A 22,598-nucleotide genomic window follows, 5' to 3' on the forward strand; every position below is an offset into this window, starting at 1 on the left:
CAAGGCCATCATCACAAACTTCTTGAATGCAGTATAAACTCATTGCTTCAAGTAAATTAAAAATAAGAATTTAAACAGAATGTGCCAAACGTAAAACATAACACTAAATGCTCCAGGAGAGGGGGAAAAAAAAAGTCAGTCAAAAGCAAACAACAGACTGGATGCTTTGGCCATGCAACGTGCCTTGACTGTGCTTTAATATAAGTTTGAAAACATCTAAAAACTCTGAAGAAACATAGCCTGACATTGTTTCCCTTTTACCTGTTTAAAGTACTTGTAGGCTAGTATATTCTGCTGTGTTTAATGAAGACAGAAATGTTAGTTCAATTTAATGTTTATAATTTTAAGATGGAAAGTTCAACAGGGTAATCAAATATAGAGGAGCTCAGCAAGGTTTTTACCAGAAGGTAAACTTGGTTTTGTAGCCTGATATTATACCGAATGAATTTCGTGCAGACTGCATCTTCATCTTGGAGGAAACTCCCTAAAAATACTTAGCATTTAATTTCCCTATGAAATTTTAAGGGTGTTGCACATGCTCAGCAGTTTCTAAAAACCAAACTTCAAATGGTTTTTAGGCATGAGATTAGGTAAAAAAAAAAATCTAGTTGGCAAATTAAACACACAAAAATATTTGCAATTTTCTTTCATGCACCAGGCAATATTTTATCATGAAGTTATCAACCATGAGGAATAACTGAAAAACAGAACAAAAATGCTAGTAGATTTAATATGTGCTCCTCTCACCTTTCTAATGTTATGAACAACCTGTTTTTTCTTTTAATTGGTACATTGGTAGTCCCTTCTTGGGAGATGATGCCAAGCCAGAGTTTGACTATGAAATAAAGTAACTTTTTTCTCCCACTCTAAGAAGCCCAAGTTAAAAAGACTCAGTTTGTGCTCTGACAGCTTGGAAAGGCACCATGACTTCAGGAAGAATAGGAACAGTTCAGTATCACTTCAGTGCAGCAGTGTGCCATGCTGAACTCTGTCTTACACAAAAATCAAAATGCCAGTCTGTTCACTTGCCTATCCACCTCAGTTTAAAAGGTTGCAAGTATGCTTGATTTGGGAAGGACAAAGACCTGTACTGTACCTGTCTTAAAAATGTAACGTGCACATAACATTGAAATATATGATACTTGGAACAGACAATAAGGAGTGCTCACAGAAATCCCTGCAAAAATTAGTTAAAAAAAAAATAAATCAAGATCTGGTCTTTCATTTGACATTTCATGTTAAAAAGACCAAACCAGCCTAACAGCAACCAAACAATAGTTCTGTCTGTCTAACACATAAAAGATGTGCCCCCTTCTGCCATGCTTTTTAGGCTCCATAACCTCAAGCAAAAATAATAAAAAGCAAATGAACTCAAATTCATTATAAGGTGCACTATATAAAGTGTGTCCTTTACACCTTCTGTCATCACAGCTCAGCTGGAAGGCATTTACCTACCTGCCTGAGTGGGTTCCTATGGCGACCACTGCTCCACTGGGATGGAAATCCGCACAGTGCCCGGGTTCCTGCACGGGGAGGCACAGACACGTTACTGCCCCGTCCGCATCCTCAGGGCCCAGCATCACTCCTTAGACCAAAGCTATCCTAAAAGTCTGAGCTGAGCTGACACAGGAAAAACCAATCACTTAGCAGCACGCTAACCCTCAGACAGCTCTTCTCTCAGAATATCAGTGACATGCACTGCAAGAACACCTTGCGAGTAAAAGGCCGAAATTTCTGTGTAAAAACTACTTTTGCTTGGATATTAGCAGAGAACTAGCCAAACTACAAAATGAATGACAGTAAGGAAAGAACATCAAAAGCCGAACTTTCACAACTGTATGATACCTTCTTCAGATTGTTTGAATAACAGGGAAAAAAGAATAAACTGTAACAAGAATAAAGCAAGAAGACTTATTCAAGTTGGCTTGTCAAAATGACATTAAGCAATGGTAACCACATTACATCTTACACAATGTCTGATGAACCTTGCCAAGTTTATCAAAGCTTCAGATAGCTGTTTTTAAAAGCATAACCGCAGGATTTTTGCTTGCACTTAGGTGTGTGTCAGGTGGGACAAGACTGTTTCAGAAATTAAATGCTTTTTCCTATTTTCTAGCTTTATATTTAAATTAAAGGGTGGACATACATCTAGCAGCCTGGTCCATTCCAGTGTGTGGTCCACAGAGTTCCACATACAAACTTGCCTATCTTGGGCACATGTTAAAAATAAGTCTTTGAAAGGATGAGATGCCAGTCCCCAAAGTTCATCTGTATGTCCCTGGAAAGAAACAACATGTGATTTAACAATTAATAAAATTAAGATTCTTAAAATAACACACCAGCAGAGAAAACCTTTACATTTTTGGGTTATACTTCAAAAAAACAAGTTATGCTCACCTGTACCTCCACTACGAAACCATCATTAAATGTTCCCCTCAAAACAAAGTTTCGCGAAGTACCTACTAAAAATTGATCAGCTTTTCCTTCTGCTACTGCTCTGATTGTTCCATACTGGTCAGGAACCTGGGAAAAGAAACATCTGTCAAACCACATCAGGCATCTTGATAGGTGCTCCATTTTGGAGGGCACAAATAGAGCACAGTGACAATATCAGAACTGGAGTCCTCCCATTAAAAAGGAACAATCCAATTACTATAACCTCGATCAGGGCTTGACCTGAAACCTTCCTCATGTATTTGTTTAGTATAGGCATACAAGATCTTATTCCAAGATAATCACAGTTATATCATTTTAATAACTTCAGTAGGAAAAAAAACCTACAAATTAAATTACATAGCTTTTAAGTGTCAAATTCACTAAACAAATGCACTCCACAGCCTTAGAACTCATCTTATAAGGAAAGGAATAATACACAGTTACTATTTACTTTCCAAAACACATTTTGAAAACCAAGAAAAATCTTGTAGCACACAGTAAATACTTCCTGATTTTCTTAATGTTTCCTGATGAGCCTAAAGTAAATGTTCATATGCCTTATGTTAGCAATGATTCTGAATTTTAATGACTGTTTATTGCAGGCTTGTATTCTAATACACTGCTTTTTTTTTTTACAGTGTGCAATTGTTTGTTTTCTAAATTATTTCATTTGAGAAAATACATTAATATTAAATGATAACATAAGATAGAAAAATCAATCTGTCAGGACTCTGGTAATGTAAAAATTAGCTTTATAATATTATTAACAAAAGGAAAACAGACACTGATATGAATAGAGTGTGTTACTTAAGCCTAAGAATTCTATATAATAGTCAGTGGTCACCCTCACTGCCATGTTTTCTAAATTTCAGTATTAGAGTCAAGGCAGTAACAAATCCTAGACTGAACTTATGTAAGTGTTAAGAAAAAAATGCTACTACAAATGGATAATAGGTAAGTGGAGTAAATCAGTGTTTAAAGAACTGGTTAAGGAGAATACAGTATTTCAAGATAAGGGAAAACCCAAGTTTCTAAAATCCAAAATACATGAACTTTTCCAATTCATCCCCACTGACCTAGCACTGCCATATTGCCAAATCACAAAGAACAGACATATTCTCTGAACACTGGGTTAAGGCTAAATTTAAAAGAAGCTCCTCATCAAAGCTTATTAATCAATAATTATTACAGAATTCCAATATGCGTTCTACCCCTTGTTTACCTTATGTCAAACATTCTAAAACCCTCAAATGGTTGTGACATTGACTTTCTCCAGAGAGGCCAACTTTTAAAAACACAGGCAATACAAAAGAATATCCTCAAACATCATCTCAAACAGGATGAATTAAAAAAAAACCAAACAACTAAGGAAGGGCTTTGAAGAAAGAAAACCCTTAACATTTCTGTTCCACTTAAACACAGGAGAACTGAAGTCTTATGTAGGCTCATTTATAGACTTAAATTTAAACACTTTTATAATAAAACAATTTAATCCACTTAAAAAAGAGCAACCAGAAGGTTGCATCCTAACTTCCCCTACTAAGGGTGGAGAAGGCTCTGTCTTGCTATTCAGTACCTTCTTCAAGGCAATTTCCTTGTCACTCTTGCTTTTTTACCTCAATTTCCCTTTCAGGATTCAAATCATGATCCCACAGGATGATCTTTCGGTCTTTCCCACCTCCAGTTAGCAGCATTCCATTCCTCATTTGACAGAGTGTGAACACACTGCCATCATGAGCTTTGATTTGTTTGCTTATCTGATATACTCCTAGAAAATAGGAAAATAAAAAGAAAATAAGAAAGAACACTACTCATTTTTTTACCTGTGGTTTACGAGAAGCTCTGCCTTTAGGCAGAAGAACAAAGGAAGTGTATATAATAATTACATTTGGAGTGTCAGGCTCTTAGTATTGCAAACACAAGGTGGTAGTGTTTTCTTACAGGATAAAAAGATAAAACAAAGGGCCCGCCTTTCTGAAGAAAAACTATTTTATATTGACTGTCTTACAAAATGTGAAGGCAAAACCAAAACCAACAACTGGTAGAATGCTTTCATTTCTCTGCTTTCCAAAGGAACACAGTTTTTCCAGATGCAAGAGAAACTGTCTTCTAGAGTCAAAAAATATTTAGCAAGTCATTATTAGAAAAGAAGCAAAGCTACTTTATTAAAAGAAACTAGAAGACTTGTTGTCTATAGTCTTTTGGGAATAAAAGGCCAATTATTTATAGCAAAGTTTCCAGGATGCATGAACCTAATATCTAAAGCTGGATATGTGCTGCCACACATAAAAATAGTACAACCAGCATTTGGCATCTATCAAGACAGCAGTCTACCCAAAGGAAAATACTTGGAAGAATGAAGGAAATGAGAAAATTAAACAACAAGGGTAGCAAAAGAAGCCTTTTGCAACCTCATCAGGTCTTCACATCAAAAGAACTGCTGTTGGAAAGTAATTTAAAAAAACCCAAACAAAACAAGATTCTGGTGCTGCATACTTTCAAATAGCAATCACAGAAAAAGTGGAACAGCACCCAGCTATGAGTTGAACTCTGCTGACTCTGCCTATGGCTCAAGTCAGTTCAAATCAGTGTGCTCTCAAACTGTGAAAGCGTATGAGATCAAGTCCTGTGACCAGTCTAATGTGATAAACCAAGTAAAAATCCCACCGTTAGTTAAGCCAACATAAATAAATATTCTATTTGATAACGCTTAGGGTTATACTGAAAAAACGTTATTTTTACACAAGAAATTAAAAATTAAATATCAGATAATATGTTGAATTACTTTTCCATTGCAGTTAACTTGAAAGATGAAAAAAAGATTTACCTACAAAATCAGACTTACTGTTAAAAATGTACTTTTTACATGAATGTTTTCCTGGCATACCAATTTAAACCAGAGTGTTTGAAATAGCTGCCAAGTAAAATGAATTATCATTGAATTTATGAGGGCTCAACTGTGCCAGGTCTGCATATGCTGTGTAACAAATAATTTTCCCTTCTTTTTTTACAAAAGCTTTGCTCTCAAGAGTTAGTTCAATTTCAAATTTCAAAGTTTATTTTTTTAAAGTATATCAAGACTTGAGGGTCTGCTAAACTAGAAACTGTTATTCACATAACTGCTACAACTAAGCATCGTAATTGTACTTCACATAGAAGTCCTATAAATGTCAGCTCCACCACTTAATGGAATTCCTCTGAGACTAAGCATGGTGCAACATAAGCCTTAAGAGGCAAAGGCAGCCTGCAGAATCCCTAAACTGATCCCCATAGCCTTTTTCAAATCACCAGATCACAGGAAAGCTGATTAATCACATTTTTTAAAAATGCAAAACATTTAGTTAAAGTAGTTTTCATTCATTTCAGGCACAGTCTCATTAATTATAGAGAAATTCCAGACTGCTCTTAAGTCAGCAAATTCATAGGACCTGCAGGACTTAAGTACCACCTGTTACTGACATGAAGTGTATGCTCTGAGTCAGGCCTATTTCTCTATTCCTTCCCTGATGCCATCCTTTATGTTTGTCCTCTACAGACTATGTAAAATCTGTGATTAACCCTGAACATGTCCTACCTTTAGCTCCTTTTCCTGGAGTAGCTTCTACAGTAGTTTTGCCCCATATAAGTATTATCCCACCTGAGTCTCCAGTGAGCACATCACCATTGCCCAAGAAAGCCAAACACTGAACAAATTTGGGTTTCTCATATTTCTGAAACAAAATAAGCAAGAGAAAGGGATAATTGCTCGTACTTGTTACATAATTAGAATAATGCATCCACACTCATACACCCTGCATACACAAAAAGCAGAATTTAGCCTTTTTTTTGTATGTTTACCTCTCTGATCAGACTGTACACGGTAACAATGAAGCAAATGTACAGAAAATATGATTTCCATTGATTTAAAACTGTCCTGGTATCAAGATATTATTACCCCAAATATTCCTTGCTTCCTTGACAATGAATTGCCGCTCCAGGTCCAGAAAAATATATGAGATTTGCCACATGTTATTATGGTATTTGCATCAGTGGGATGGAATTCTACAGCAAGAACAACTTCATTTGTAGTCTGAAATAATAACAGAAATAATATTTATTCAGATAGGACATTAACTACTAGAAATACACGTAAACCCCCAAGTTTCAGAACAGAGATATATAAAACTAGATAGCTCATTGTATGCTTGAAAGTTTTTTAAGTGTTCTGTGCTAAGTCAGCTGTCTGAATGACTGTACATATACCTTTATATACATATATTTTTCACATACATAAGAGATCTTTATTAAACTTCGGTACACAAGCTAAGGTTTTACATTCCCTTTTAAATCACAAAGAGCTTCTGCTCTCTCGAATAGCTAAGACTTCTGCCAAGGAAAATGAATAATGTATAAAGAGACACTTTTTTGGATTGAAAACCCTGCTTAGTTTTTACACAGACTATTTGCTATTCTGGATAAAAAAGCTGTGACAGAGGCAAGTAGGACAACTATAATATTGTAAGATTATATCCATCATTTTCTTTGTGAAATTCTGTAAAGATTCTTTTAAGTTCTTTGCTTTCCTTTCCTCCTCACAAAGTAGAAAAAGAGAAGACTGCATAACTCAAAACTTTGAAACACAGAGTCCCACTTATGTATTTTTACTGGCTGCATGTACTTTTACGGAATTACCAATATCTTAAAGTATTTCATCCCTTACCAATAGATTTTATAACAAACTGACTGGTCATTTACTTAACTTCTAATGTATATTCAACCAAACTGTCTTCGAAGACAGTTCCAATCCCCTGCAGGCAGTGACTACAAAACAAGAAAGTAAATGAATTTTTTTCTACAGGATTTCAAAACAGGCTGCCCAGGGAGTTTGTGGAGTCTCCTTCTCTGGAGGTACTGAACACCTGTCTGGGCACGATCCTGTGCAACCTGCTCTAGGTGAGCCTGCTTTGGCTTGGGGCTTGGACAGATGATCTTCACCAGTGCCCTCCAACCCCAGCTGTTCTGTGATCTATACATAAGAGTGCTGTAAAACTACATCTTTTTCACAACTTTCGGCTTACTTTAAAAAACAATCTTTTTTGTTGTTGTTGTTGTAGTTTATAGCCATATTTATTGAATTATGTTTCTCACAGAGTTCTCACATGAGCAAATCTGCTATGTCAAAAAAATCATTTGAGGACTGAAAACCTTAATAGAGTTCAGCTAAGAAACAGCTTTTGTTTTGCATCCCAGCTCAAGGGATGCAACTCTGCTCACACCATCTTCCGCGGAAGGTGCTTAAGATACTGTAAGACCAAGTCCTAGATGTGAATAAGTTCTGAAGGTCAAGCTGTCCCTGCCAAATAATTTTTAGCCAATTCTGAAACACCAAGGAACTCCCCTGAGTGCAAACACAGTCAAAACATAATGTCAGTGAACGGGAAATACAAGGCATATGCCAAATAGTTTCACATAAAAATCAAAAAGGAAATGAAAATATTGTTATAGAATAAATAAAAACTTGTAGAATACAGCTTGTATTGGTCAACATAATCTAGACAAAACAGGTCAGACCAACATGATTTTGTTGCTTGAAATGGCAGGTTTGTAATGATATAGACATATATGCTTTTGGAGCATGGTTTCTAAAAATAGACAAATACTCAGTTCCACATGCATTAAATATTTGCTTGCTTGATACTGGAAACACAAAGGATTGGGTACTCCCAGTGAAATCAACTTCACGTAAGCACTGAGTGCAACACCTCTGAAAACATCTCATTGCTCTGAATTTTGGAAAGTTTAAAAAAGAAACAGAAAAGCAGACATGACTGCAATCCACGAAAGTACTTAGGACTAGAGAAGAGACACATACTGAGAATCAATAATCGGAATTCGATTCAGACAAAATTGAAAATTTGAATGTTTAGAAGTAGTTTAATTTTAAAACAACTACAGACTGAATCATCAGTTTAGTTTCTTTAAGTTCCCAGGGTTTCTTTTTTTTTAATTAAGAAACCATTAGACAATTGCTTTATTTGCATTGGCTTTTAAGGATGAGTAACATGCAATTGCAAACCCTCCAATATTCAAACTGCTTCCAATAAACAAGTTAAGAACACATTTCTGTAGAACCCTTAAACAAGCCAGCACTATTACACAGTTGCAGTTTCCAAGTAAGATCAAAAGCGTGTCCCACAGACTTGTATTTATGGGAATAAAACCACTTATATTTCAGAATGTTCATGTGCAAAAATTACCTTTATCTCTGCAATTTTTGATTTCCTCTGCCAATCCCACACAGTAAGCATATGCTCGTTAGAGTCATCAATTACACACAAATGAGTACCAGAATCCTAAAGGAAAAAGAAAAAAAATATATTGACAAAGTACCATCATCCCATTTTAGAAACAGGGTAGGGAAGAGGTATTTTAAAAAATCCATGAAGGTAGAAATATAAATTAATCAAGCCCTTTTAAAGTAATTACAACTTCCATATATATAGGGAATTTTCCTTTTTTTTCTTTCTTGAAGACAGACAATACATTTTTGTATAATCTCATATAAAATGATCATGGTTCAAATAACATTCTAGGAAAGTTTTAAAAGTATCCTACTAGGTCTTTACTCTGCTTTTGTTTGTTTTTATGGTGGGTTTTTTGTTTGTGTATTTTTTTCTTTGCAATTTCATGCTGACAGCAAAGAGATTTCTTTTGCTATTCTTATATTTTGTTTTTCCTCAGGTCTCAGAGGACAGACACACAGGTCCACTTGTGTTTTTTTCCTGAATGCCACCATCACATACACACAAATACATTATCAGATTCTGAAAGCATTGTTTTTTCCTTATGGGTCATAAAGCTCCAGCAGTTTCCTCATGTAATTGGTAAAACTGCAGCCAAGGTAACACTTTCTGAACAAAACAGTGCTTACACAGGAGGTAGAGCAGCATCTTCAGTATTAAATAACTGAAACCACTTATTTTGAACAACTTTACAACAAAATGGTAAACATATGGCTACATGTAATTAAAGGAACAGAGAAAAAATCTTAAAACCATTCTTATTCCCAGCAATGCATACTTGCATAAACCAGTTGTTTCAAGGACATTTGTAGAAAGATTTGGAGAAGACTTCAATTATCATAAAGTTGATTCTTGCACTTCATTCTCTAACAAATTATGAAAATAGAAGTGGCTAAAGCTATTATTCCCAAGCACTATTCTGACCAGTAATATGCAAATATACATGTGAACTATTAGGTGGAAAGAAACCCTGAAGACAGCATTGACACTGTACGCAGCTCTTGGGGGGGGTTAATAAATCCTGTGGGTAAAAAAATATTTCTAGATATTGCACAGAAACTGTTTCAGTCTAGTGAGCAATCATGTGAGACTGTAATAAGAAATCTAATTCAGTTTCAACTGCAAAACAGAATCAAAAAAACTAAAATCCAGTCCCCAAAAAATTCCCTGGGTTTTTTGGTTTTGCTTTTAAAATGATGGAATGCACATTTATTCACACTGAAAAAGATCTCTATCCAAGTATGTAAATTTCATTGGTTTGTTGGAGTGACAGGAATGCCAGTACTCCTTTCACTTATTTACTGAAACACAAAATGTACTATATCTAACATAGCAACATTTCAATGCTATGAAAATTCTTTCAATTGCTCTCTTTCTTCCAATTGCTAAGTGAAACTGCAGCAAGAGAGTGCAGGAATTTCTTTTCAACAGGTCACCCAGAGACACTGCTGAGTTTCCATTCTTGGAGATTCCCAGAAGCCAGCTGGACCGCAGCCTGAGCAGCCTCCTCTGACAGAACCTGCTGTAAGCAGGACAGTGATCTCCAGACATCCCTTTGCACCTCAGCTGTCCTATAAATCTCTTTCTCTATTAGCAAAATACTGCAGACATTGTTTTTCTGCATTTTCCATTTTTTACTTATATTAATTCTTCTTGATGGAATGCAAGAATCCAGCCTGGGTTTTCAGGAGGTCTGATTTGTCTCAGTCTTTTGGCAAAAATGCAGCGGCAGCTTAAAGATTAAAATATACCCATATTTAAAAAAAAACCACCAAAAATACCCCAACTCATTTCCAAATTTGAAATGAGAACTTTCTGAATGCCAAGCAGTGAATCTCCACGTGCTACCAAATTTTCCTGATAAATTCTATGGGTCCAGTAACAAAGACCTCTCTTTATTTTCTATGTAAATGAAGAGGCAAAAAGTGAACAAGCTACTCCTCGGGAAAAAATAGTACAAGATAATGTGAGGTTTTGGTTTTTTTTTTAATTTCCTGTTGGTGGACAAAAACCCACTCCAGCTGTGAAAGCAAAAAAGTTAACCCTCCTACCAGAGAACCCTTAAACTTACCAGAACTCAGTAAATTTTGTCTTCACAAACCTCACAAACAAATTTGTTTTTAACATCAAAGTAAAAAGAACCAAGCTCCTCACAAACAAAACCAAACCACCAAACCCAGTGTGGACTTCAATTTCTACTTCAGGTGGTTTTGCCTCTTATTTATTTACCATGCTGTTTGTTATCACAATTTTACACGTGCCATTTCCTGTTTTCCCAGCTGTCAGCTGCTTTTATAAAGTATACAGAAACTTTGGTGACATGCTTTTAATATCAAAAGAGATCAGCTAGACAATCACATGGAGAATCTTCAGAGATCTTCCCATTTCCATAGGACTGGCCACAGCCTGTGGAACACCCCGAGGCACCGCGCCCATCTTACCGCTTTGGAAAAATCCAAGCAGCCCACTCCGCGCTCAAAGGTGCCGAGGCCGATCACCTGCAGCGTCGCCAGGCTCACCGAGTCCCACACTCTAACATGGGGCTGCAGGGGCTGCGCGGGAAAGCAACGGCACAAACAGGTCACAGCAGGGAAAGCACCGCGGGCCGGCGCCGCGCTCTGTCACGCACCGCTGCCTGCATTACAAACTGCAGAGCGAACGCACGGTGACCTGGGCTGGTGATGCTGCTGCTGGGCACTACCCTCAAAGTCTCAAGGCGAGAGTCAACGCAATGTCGTTCCTTATGTCTGGGCTACCAACGTGGCAGTGGTGCTATCGAGGCAGCAAAGTGGCATTTGGTAGTTGTGGAAATACTTCAACCAATTCAAAGAAGTGAACAAATAATGGAAGAGTCATCTTGCATTTAAGACCCCAGACTAGTATGCAACAACTGAAAATAATAATCAAATCTGGGCTTATATATATAAATTATGAAAAAAAGAAAAGAAACAAACCCTGATGCACTGAGCCTCTTAACCACCACCAACCACACAATGAAAATGTCCATGGTTATATTTCATACAACTACTATCCCACACTAGCTTAGAAACATTTACAAATTAACTTGGCTAAAGGACAGCATTCACCACTGAAAGTGACAAATTTCTGTACTGATGGAAAAACGACCCAAGCAGCTCTAACAAGATTCAGAAAATGCTCAGTGGATAATCATATATACAAAACCCCCCACATAAATTTCTTACAAAATATAAAAAATTAAGTCGAACATCTGAAAAAGAGTTCTATTTAACAGGCTTCTCCATTTTATAGCATCTGCCCTTTTTCCCCCCCTGTCTATAACTTCTTGAAAATAATCCAATTATTCAAATTCTGACAGAATTATACTAAGAGGTGGAGAACAGCATTTAAATATAATTGCTCTCAAATGAGCAAGCTTATAGGAAAGTTTGGCACACTTTCCATGAATTCTCAAAGTTGGTTTCCTCTTCCATGAAGCCTTAAGACTATACCGACCCAAAGACCTGGGGATTTGCTCTCCCTTGGGAGAACACATATTGAAAGTAACACAACAGAAATTATGTGGCCTTATAAATCAATTACGAGCTTCATGTTTGCTCGCAGATATGGGACTTTATGAGCTTCTGCTCTTTTTAATGTATGGTTGAGTGTTTCATTGTTACTGCCTTTTGCTAGAAATACAGGCTGTTACTTGAGAAACTCAGAATATCTCAGTAAATGCGGTGCTTAATATAAACTGCAGACAGAAGATGATGATTAAAACAACCCAAACCACTTTTTCCTGATTTTCAAAACAAAATACTACTGCTCAACAGCTCTATTACTTACCCTTCCATCTTTATCCACTCCAGCTAACTGTCCTGTTGCAATTCTAATTTTGTCTGGATGAACTGCAAGACTAAGACAGACAGAAATATGACTTGCTTTTGCTGTCATACGTCTTCAAAACTGAGAGGTGTTTTGTAAATTTTTTTATTTGTTTCTCAACAAAAGCCCATGAAGACACTTAGGATCCTAAATCCCACTTCTAAGGAGACAACTTGAATGTTTCTAATCAGATATTTCATTCCACACTGCATTGACTGCTTGCTGACACACAACCAGGAGTGCCAGAAGAGCCACCTCCACATGTGCCCTGACACATCTCAGGTTTGCACTACACCAGGAGACCACAATCTACATGGTCTGTAGTGAACCTCCCACACATAGTTATGTGCCATATTTATAAACACTATGGTGTATTTTATGCCTAAACCTAGAGAAAAGTTGGCTGAGGGCTTGCCTGTGCACTCAGGAGTCGGGGATTACCACCACTTGAAATGAGTTACTGACGTCATTGTGCTAATGCAGTGTGGTGCACTACCAATGGAAGTAAAAATGTGCCCTTGCTTATCACATTTTGCTTTGAAGCTCATGTGAAAAAACAGATTTTGGAGAATCATCCTCTCAGTTCTTGGTATTTTTGATCTATATTCTTAATTTCTCTGTAAAACTGCAATGGTGAAGAAAGTCATTGAAAGAATAGAGGGGACCAGAGCAAACCTGAAGAGGTCATAATGGCAGACACCAAAAAATTTACAATTCAGTTCAATTTTCTGAATGAATGTGAAGAACACAAACTGGCAGCATTCCTCCCACAGGAAGCAATTACACAGACAAGAGAAAAGAGCTTTAGACGTCAAATTTTCTCCAGCCAGATACTGCACTGTACAGAGTTTATGTTCACTATAACATTTTGTGCACTACTCTTCAGACTGGCCTAGCAAATTCTGTAACTGCCTGACACAATGACAATGGCTTCAATTTTCCTTCTCTAGTATTTTTTTTTTTTTGCAATCATCTTTCTGATTTTCCTGACTCTCTTTATACTTAGATCGTGCACCTTTTACAAAATGAGAATATGACTGCTCATTTTTTGACATGGTTTTCTAGTTCTCCTTTAAGACTGCTCTTTTGCCATACTGCCTTTAAACAGCTGATTCAGAGTAAGGCTAACAACAATTTTTAATTTCTGGAACAACTATTTGGAATAATTTATGCAAAGATCCTTTCTGGCACTCTTAGATTGTATACATATCCCCTTCTTTTACATTTAAATCAGACATCCAAAGCTAGCATGGACTGCTCTAACACCATTTATTTGTGCTGTGTTTACTACAGTGAAATCTACTGGGACTGATTAAACAGGAAATAACTACAACTATGGTGACATTAATTAGTTTGTACATATAGCAGGAGAGGAAAAGAAATATTTCTGCATTATTGCCCACACACTTACATGCAAATGTTGTGTACTAACCATTTAACACAGTCTGTGTGACCCAAGTAGTGCCGCTGGGTTCTCTCCTCGTAGTTAAATAGTACCACCACTGAGGCTATGAAATACACTATTTCTCCGGTAGGAAGGAGGTAAACATTGGCTCGACAGTCTCTTCCACGATACCCATATCTATATTTTTTTTTTAGTTAAGGATTTCACAATCAGCGAATACCACAAAAAACCCAACCAACTTTTTTATTTTTTTCTCCCTTAAAGGATTCCTGGGGAGCCCTCACATCAGGAAATGCTCTTTAAGTTTTTCCCTCTGGAACTACAGCACGATTTCACTAACACAGTTTAAAAAGAAAACAAATAAAAACCTCCCACACAACTGCACTTTATGAATCCAAATTCCTCAAGAAATGATGATCACTGATGTTAATAATAAAATATGGTAGAAGTAAAGCAAAAGCAGTACTGTAAAAATTTTCATGTGAAATTCCATTAAGTAACAGCAGGACTCGCTATTCTAATTTAACATTTTTTTACAGCAGCAGAGCTGTGTATCAGCAGGCTGGGCAGCAGATTGTTGCTTTCATTTGACCTGTTAAAACAATTCCTAATGCCCTACAGAAAAAAGCAAGCTTCTGCACAGCAGCTGCCAAGTTCAGAAAACATTTCTTTACACTGTTTTAAGAGTATTTTTTAAACAAACCAAACTTAAAAGGAATTGACACAGTAAAAAATATTCTATCCAAATCTACCCAAAATATATAAAAGGCATGTTTTCTGTAGGAACATGCACAGGTCCTAATGACATTCAGAAGTTTTACACACTGTGAACGAGCCTTGGTTGGCACAGATCAAACATTATTACAACTCATTATTTCTTTGGAACAGGTGCGGTTCTCCTCCTCTAGACTATTAATGTGGCTGCCTGCCTATATTTCAGTTCCCTGGGTCACCAGGAACAATTAACATCATAACTCAGACTTTAACATCTAACTATGTAGCCCCAAAAATATGATTTTCCTGTTATGTCGTGTACTTTAGAGAGCTTTCCACTTCATTGCCAATTAATACACCTGCAACAGCAAGAAAAAGATGGGAAACACATTAAGCAACTTTAGCTAAAGGGTTCCAGCTTCAGGTCCTGGTTAATAAGGTAAACAAAAGGAAGTGAAAGGCCCATGTGGAGAAAGCTGGATGGATGAAGATGGCCCTTCCTCATAAATGAAGGCAGACGCAATAGTTCCGGTTTGGGAATATCTAAACTGGTATCTTCTAATCTCTGTTCTCCAGGAAAAAGGGACACCTTTCTATCAAAAATAGCACTGCACCCCCAAAAACGTCCCACTACCCTCTCTATTCTACAGTGCCACCAGACCAGGGGAACACTTGCAAAACTAAACACATGCTGAAGCTAAACAATAGTTCAAAGAGGGACACTGCATTCAGTTGTCAATTAAACCCCTTTGGAGCATGGAAAACAAAACAGATTCATATCTTGCTGCCTTCCGCTTAGCAGGGAACAACACAAAGGCTCCTCTGAAGCACAGATTATTCACTGGCTTGCTAAGCAAATGATATCCAGAGCAGTGCTGGTACAACACAATGCTGAGGGCAGAAAAAAAGGATGCCTCTGCTTCTCTTCCATTACTATTTGCTTCTCCACTCGATTTTCCTCTTTCTTCTTTTAAACTCTGATGGAAATAAAAGATACCCCCAGGATGGCCTTTTACAAAAAATAACAAACCAAACAACTGAACTTTCAAAAGCAATGGGCTACAAACCAATGAAAATATTTTTTTCTATGCTGAAGCATTAAGAATGCTATTTTAAATACCTTCTCAGAGGAGAGAGGCAGATTTTGCTCATCTGCTGTACACAATAGGGAATGTATTGATAAGGATTTAGTAAGATTGACGTCTTTGAACATTCATCCTAGAAAAGTAATAATGATTTACACAAACATGTCTTTCCAAAGCATAAGTCTGCCATGCTTAGTCAAGCTAGAGCTAAATACTTTGGCACCCACCACTGAGTTATGACATTCATGAAACTGTGAGGAAAAAAAAAAATACATTTTCTCAGTACCTTCCTTTCTTTTACCCCTCCTACAAAATAAAGTACCAACGAGTGGCAGCATTTTCTAGAAGCACATTTTTTTACAAATACCTAAAGGAGCCACCTGTTTTGTAGGACAATTTTTTTTTTTCTTCATTCTCCATTCCAGACTATCTTGAGTGAAAAAAGGAGGGGTTGCTGCTCCACAGCATTTCTTTCCTGCTCCACACGTGCAGAACAAAGCAGCACATACAGTGCAACACAATTAATGCAATAAAATGAATGCAATAATTGACTGTATCTCTTCAAAAAAAGGGGTGACACAACTTTTATGCTTGATTTCCACTGAATTTCAATGTTAATATTTCAGTGAAACTGATGATTAAATCAGGGAAATTGAGAGATAGTTGCTTTGATATTCTGATTATTTCTCACCAGTTACAAGGACTGTTTTGTCACAAAAGCTTTTTAAAAGTTTTTTAAGGTTTAAAAACTTTAAGTTTTGGGGCTTTTTTGTTTAACTGGCTAAAACAGCTACTGCCCTCATGAAAGGTGATCTACTGTACACCAGATTTCAGCAGTATATTTACAACTGTCTTCAATTATTCTTAGAAAGAAGAGCACTACTGCTAAAAATAATCTCATAAAACGGAGTCTGAAATACCCTCCTGAAATTGAGCTCCTATACACTGGGAGAAAGAATCTACAAAGTCACTGTCAGAAGCTGCACTGACTGTGACCTCAGAAGCTGCTAAATAAGCCAATTTTGCTATTCCTAGGAATGTCAGTTATGCTTTTAACAGTTTTGAAGCACAGTAGCAAAGACTGCACTACGAAGTAGGGATATTCAAACTAAATAATTCAACTTAAATGACATCACTCAGGAACGAGACACAGTCAAAAGCTCAGACTCCCCCATGAGCTGCTTTACCTTGCCAAGCAGCTTAGGCATTTCTTCAAATTACAATAATCTGCAAGGCAGACAAAAGCTAAGTTTCCCTAGTTGAATCTATAGTACAGGGTATCAGGAGTTGCATAAACCCAAAGGAAACATCTAAAAAGGACCCCCCACCACCACCACCTCCCAAACCAACCAATAAACCAAAAAACCCACCCCAATAATCTGCCTGTTGTTTCCTTGCAGTTGGTCATAGTTGACCAGCATTTTCCAAAAGAGTAATAGCAAAGGAAAACCTAATTATAAAAATCATCCAGAAGGGAGGAGAATAAGAAAAATTCAAAACAAAACCTATTATTCAACACTCAGTTGAGCTTTCAGGTGTCATCAGTAAAATACTGACATTAGTAAAACAGTAAATCATTGTCCCCATGCCTTTTCAATAAGGTGTACAGGGTTCAGTTTGCCATTATATCTGCAAGACACAGCTACCTTGCAGATTTGCTCCCCTTGCTAAACCTAAGCATAAAGCAGAAGGTCTGCTGCTGCTGCCTTCTCCAACTGAAGAGCAATTTTTCAAGTTCAAATTCATAGAGACCAATATTTAGTCCTCATAAATTTTACTGCCTGTTCCTCATTTTCTTCACCTTTCCATCTAAAAGATACCCTGCACTCATAAATATACTGGTCTGATTTGGGATGACGTTTCCCTTAACAGATTCCAAAACATATGGACAGTCTCTTTCGACTAGATTTATTTCACTTTCATTAGACCTCAGCAGCCAACTGGTTTAACCTGAACTTAAGGTTCTTGGACATTAAATGTGTCCACACTGGGATTTGCACCTACTTAACTGAGGGTGTGATTTCATGATCAGTTTTCATCAGTCCAAACTGCTCACTGATGCTGGAAAAGTCGATCTTCCTCCAGTATGCCAGTTCCAGTCCTTGCATATTTGTGAGGCAAATCAAATTAATGTATTGGTCCTGCTTGAAAATTAGCTTCACAAAAAGAGACTACATTTCAGCCAGATCACTGACTGACCCAGTTCACTCCACAGTCACGAGTACCAGCATCAGCAACCAAGAGCTGTGATGGTTGGAAAATTGGGTACCACAGTTTTACAAAGCATGAATAAAAGCTCTGTTTTCCTTCCAGTCAGACTTTAATCCGAAACTTTCTTCCTGACATATGACAGCGTATCATCAACATCGCTAAAAAAATCTTCCTGCTTTCAGCAACATCAGAGCATCAAACTTCAGATTATTACAACAACTCAAGTGCTGCCTAGACATGTTATTTTACTAAAGTACTAAGGAACTTACTTACACAGTAACAGCTTACTGGAAAAATCTGCAGAGATAGGGGAGTGACAGGAAGACCCAAACATGTGCAAAAGCACATCTCTTAAAATGAACTTAAGGTCTGATCTAGTAAACTTGGAGAATTTTCAACAGCCACACACCTACTCAGTTCTTCAAATGACAAATTTAGTGCAATTAATACAAACTAGATTCCAAGAAATTAACTGTTCCACTTTGGAGCTGAAATACAGAAGCAGTGCAAAGGGTGGCGGCTTCTCCAATCCTCACTCCATATGAAAGGACACAAACTCAACATCCTCCATAGTTGAAAACTAACTAATCCTGAAGCAAAGCCTACATTAATGTAGCGGGAGGTAGAGGAGGAGTTTTTCAAATTGTGTAACTTTCAAAAGATGCTTTTTTTTGCACTAAATATTACTCAGTTAATAAATTAAAATTAGTGTCAACAGCAAAACAAACAAAGAAAAAGTACAGTATTTCTGTATCTATGTAGCCTGACATTTAAAGTTGTACTATACAGGAGTTACAAACCATTACCATTGTTATATTAATTTGAACATTTTCCCTCACCTTTTAGTTTTTACCTCTTAACAGAGAAGAGACAAGACTGGATTCTAAAGGGGACAAATGCAAGACAAGACAAAAAGGGAACAGTTAGTAGTTATTGATCTTAAGGATACACCCACTCCAGTTTTAACTTTTCAGGAGGCAGCTCTGTCCTAATATCATCATAGTTTTCTACATCAGAAGGAATGAACATTGTGATTGGTCGGCCTCGCATGAACATCTTGATATATTCTCCCTCTGTTGAAACAAAAAGGCACATTAATCATGGGGCAAGTTTACACAAAAGAATAAGCAGTAATAAGCACAGAGATGCAAATGACACTGGTTATATAACAATTATTTTTGAAATGTGAGCTTGGTAAAGGCCCAGATTTTAATTTTTTTAAATGGAACATTAAATGCACACAGAACAAGCGTTAGTTGAATTTTTGATAGAACAGACTGAGCATGTAGCATTTTAGACATGCAAGTTAAGTTATAAAGGCAAAATTCAAAGTTCAAATTTGAAACTGAATAAATAACTAATCACAGCATTACAGGATGAGGTATTTCAGGTTGAGAAGGACCTGAGGAGGTGTCTAAGTCCAACCTCTGCCTGGCCATGAGGCCAAACCAGATTCCTCAGGCTTTTGCCTAATGCAAATTTAAAAAACTCTTGGGATGGAGATGGCACAGCCTCTCCTGGCACCTGACAGCACCTCTGGGGCCTTTCCCATAGAGCTTGCTTCCAGCAGCCCCTCTGTCCCCACACTGTGTTCCTGCCAGAGACTCTTCTTCTCCATACATGCAGGACTTGGTATTTGTCTCTGCTTAATTAATGAGGCTCCTGCAAGCCCATCTCCCCAGCACAGCCACTGGGCCCCCATTCTGCTGTTACTGCAAACCTCAGAGTGCCCTGTGTCACCTACCTCAGGCCATTGCTAGAGATGATGAGCAGGGCAGAGCCAGACCAGAATCCTGCAGACTCCATGTGTCACCTACTGGCCACCAGAACCCATTCACCACAACCCTCCCAGGACAACTCTCCAACTGGTTCTTTCCCCTGTCCAGCCACCCACCTTTCCAAATCCTCGTACCAAGCTAAGGCACGAGGACACCACAGGAAAAAGTGTCAAGGGCTTTGTAAATGAATATAATCAAGAATTATATATCAACACAAACTAATACAGCAACCTGTGTTATTAAGCTTTGTATCCTGAAGAATAAAAGGAAAAAAGCTACAGCTCAGAATGACTCCAGCTAATACTGCCTACAGCTGTGACAAGACATGTGTGTACCATCTCTGTGGGAATCTGAGCACTTCACAAGCCTTTAGGAGTTCCTTTTCAAGGAATGTGAGCTTGCCTACTACCAGGGAAAATTAAAGTTCCATTTCAAAAAGCACTGATGACAAAGAGCCAAATATTCCACTAACTTTGCATCAATGAAGTAGCAACTTTTTACTGCTCTTTAACTTCATTAGTAATTAATATCCATTTATAGCATAAATATTAACTAAAGTTATATAATATTCTGCTGTGAATTTGGAACACTGACACTTTTTTACGAGTGGGGGTTTGAAAATCATAGCAGACACAGGGAACTCAGAGTTCAAACCAAAATTTGAATAGTTGAGTAGAAGTGGACTAGAAGTAGAGTCAAGTAGAAGAATAGTTGTAAATTAGCAATATGGTATTAAAAAATTTCTAATCACATTTGATGCAACAAACATTAAGATCTAAAATGAAGATTTTTTTTTTAAACAATTACTTTAGTACTCCTTTACGAAACATGAAACAGACTTCCCTACAATCCTCAAAGAATGCTTGGAAATATTTCCCTAATTAAGCCTAAGATTAATACTCAGACTGCATGATTGTGCAATCTATGTTTGGCATTCCCTAAAACATCTGAAATTGAAATTATGAGAAACTCAGACTTATTTCCACAGAATCATAGCTTAACAGCTCAAGTCAATCTCAGAGATCTAAAAAGGCAAAAGAAACCAGGTCAATAATTGTAATAATTGAACAATTTAAAACTAACACATATATAAAGGGTTTTTTTTCTTATTTTGCATAGTAATACAATTAAAGTTGAACCTTAGAAATTCAGTAAAAAAGAAGCAAATATTAAAATGATGAAAACAGTTGTCTTGCCTCTTTCCAAGAAAAAACATGAGTGCTTTGAACAAGAACCCCATAAGTCTCTCCACTGAGAACAGTAGAAAACCTGTCTCAGATAAAGTAAAAAGGAACATAGAAAATCACTCCCTGGTAGCTAAATTAGACACAACAGTTATATTACCACATGTGCATTGCTTAATTGCATTGCTAAAAAAAGCAAAAGATTGGAGCTATCACTAGTTTGACATAAATGTTTAGATAATTACTCCAAACTAGTACCATGTCACATTTATCCACCAATATATGTTTTATAGTATGTATATTCAGAGATAAAATAACACTGGCCAAACCCAAGAGTAATGTATTAACAATGACCTTTCTATTAAAATCTGGCACCGACAGTCTTACAAATGAAAGCCTAAGGGTATTTGCAAAAGATCGCTCATTGTTAATCCATAAATTCTTGATTTACCACTGAGCTTGACACTTCTGGTTCCACAAGATCAGTGTAAAATGACACCACAAATTTAGGATCAAATTTCTCATTGTTGCTTAGAACAGTGGAGACAACCTGCAATTGAAATTCTTATGGATGGAGGCAGTTGCACCTGTTGGACTCTGCAGATGAGAGGCATGAAGAGCCCAAGAGGAATTCATCAGTCAAGCCTCTGGCAGAAGAGGCTCTCCTGGAGCTTAGGGAAAAGAATATCTACAGGGCATTCAGATACAAATTAGCTCTCTGAAGTTTGCCATTAAAGAAAGAATATTTTGTTACCTTTTTAACTGGCTGTATTTACTCAAGACTACCTTTGAAGATACATATTTAAAACACTTGTAAGAAAGACACAGGCTAGGTAAAACTTAGATTAAGTCTCTCTCTAAAAAAGCAGAAGGATTAGAAGAAGAGACAGCCCATTGAAAGATTTTTTTTTTTTGGCTAAGACTGTAAATTTCCTTTTGTTAGAATAACCTGGAGGGCAGATATAATATTAATGTAAAATTCTTTTGAAATACTAGAGAGGATGACAGCGAACCAACACCATTCTCAAACAGCAGTTAATTGCCTGAGGCCAAATTCTTGTATTTGCAAGTTAAGAAAATCAGTGATTTAACTCTTTCATACTATACCTGCTCAACTGAATGATCAAGAATACTAGACTATGATCCTTTCCTGCAGCCTCACTGTTTTCCAATACAAAGCACCATGTCTAGACTTTTATTTCCTTCTAGGGAAAAAAGAACCTGTCGATAGATATGTATGTAAGGGATGACAAGGGAGAAAAAGTCAAAACTTCTGAAGAGAGTGGGTAAAAAACACACTAAACACCAACAAACAGAAAATCCTTGACAATTCTGGTGTCTACCAGCCTGAAAACACTAGGTACGAAAGTAAAAATATTTTGTTCCATACAAAGAAGATGTTCAGATCCCACTATCCACTGAGCAGAAGCATCTGGGGAAGGAAGTGCTGGGGGATGCGTGTGGAAAGGGCCAGGAGGGCATATCATGAAGAACCCTTGGCACTTGACAAGTTAATTAATCTGCAACTGCAGATATCCTATAAATTCTTTCAAATACGGATCAAACCAACTGAGAAGTACAGCTGAGGCTCTGCAGGGAGCACACCCAGGTGCCACGGATTATCCACAGCACACAAAATGTAACAGCTCAGGCCCAGA

The 22,598-nt window shown here is 37.1% G+C and overlaps 1 protein-coding gene across 6 annotated transcripts in view; it reads right to left on the reverse strand.

Moving 5' to 3' along the window:
- EML4 (EMAP like 4) overlaps positions 1–22,598 on the reverse strand; it is a 146,475-nt gene that overhangs the window by 17,024 nt on the left and 106,853 nt on the right. For all 6 annotated transcript variants that reach the window (XM_038133903.1, XM_038133904.1, XM_038133906.1 and 3 more), the window contains 11 exons: positions 18,928–19,051; positions 13,996–14,145; positions 12,525–12,594; positions 11,159–11,269; positions 8,673–8,768; positions 6,371–6,505; positions 6,011–6,146; positions 4,053–4,204; positions 2,398–2,523; positions 2,147–2,278; positions 1,456–1,523 (listed from right to left, as the gene is read on the reverse strand). In XM_038133903.1, the coding sequence (XP_037989831.1) occupies positions 1,456–1,523; positions 2,147–2,278; positions 2,398–2,523; positions 4,053–4,204; positions 6,011–6,146; positions 6,371–6,505; positions 8,673–8,768; positions 11,159–11,269; positions 12,525–12,594; positions 13,996–14,145; positions 18,928–19,051 (1,300 nt within the window). The remainder of the gene's footprint in view (positions 1–1,455; positions 1,524–2,146; positions 2,279–2,397; positions 2,524–4,052; positions 4,205–6,010; positions 6,147–6,370; positions 6,506–8,672; positions 8,769–11,158; positions 11,270–12,524; positions 12,595–13,995; positions 14,146–18,927; positions 19,052–22,598) is intronic.

This window comes from Motacilla alba, chromosome 3 (assembly GCF_015832195.1).
Source record: "Motacilla alba alba isolate MOTALB_02 chromosome 3, Motacilla_alba_V1.0_pri, whole genome shotgun sequence".
In the NCBI taxonomy this organism is placed as follows: Eukaryota; Metazoa; Chordata; class Aves; order Passeriformes; family Motacillidae; genus Motacilla; species Motacilla alba.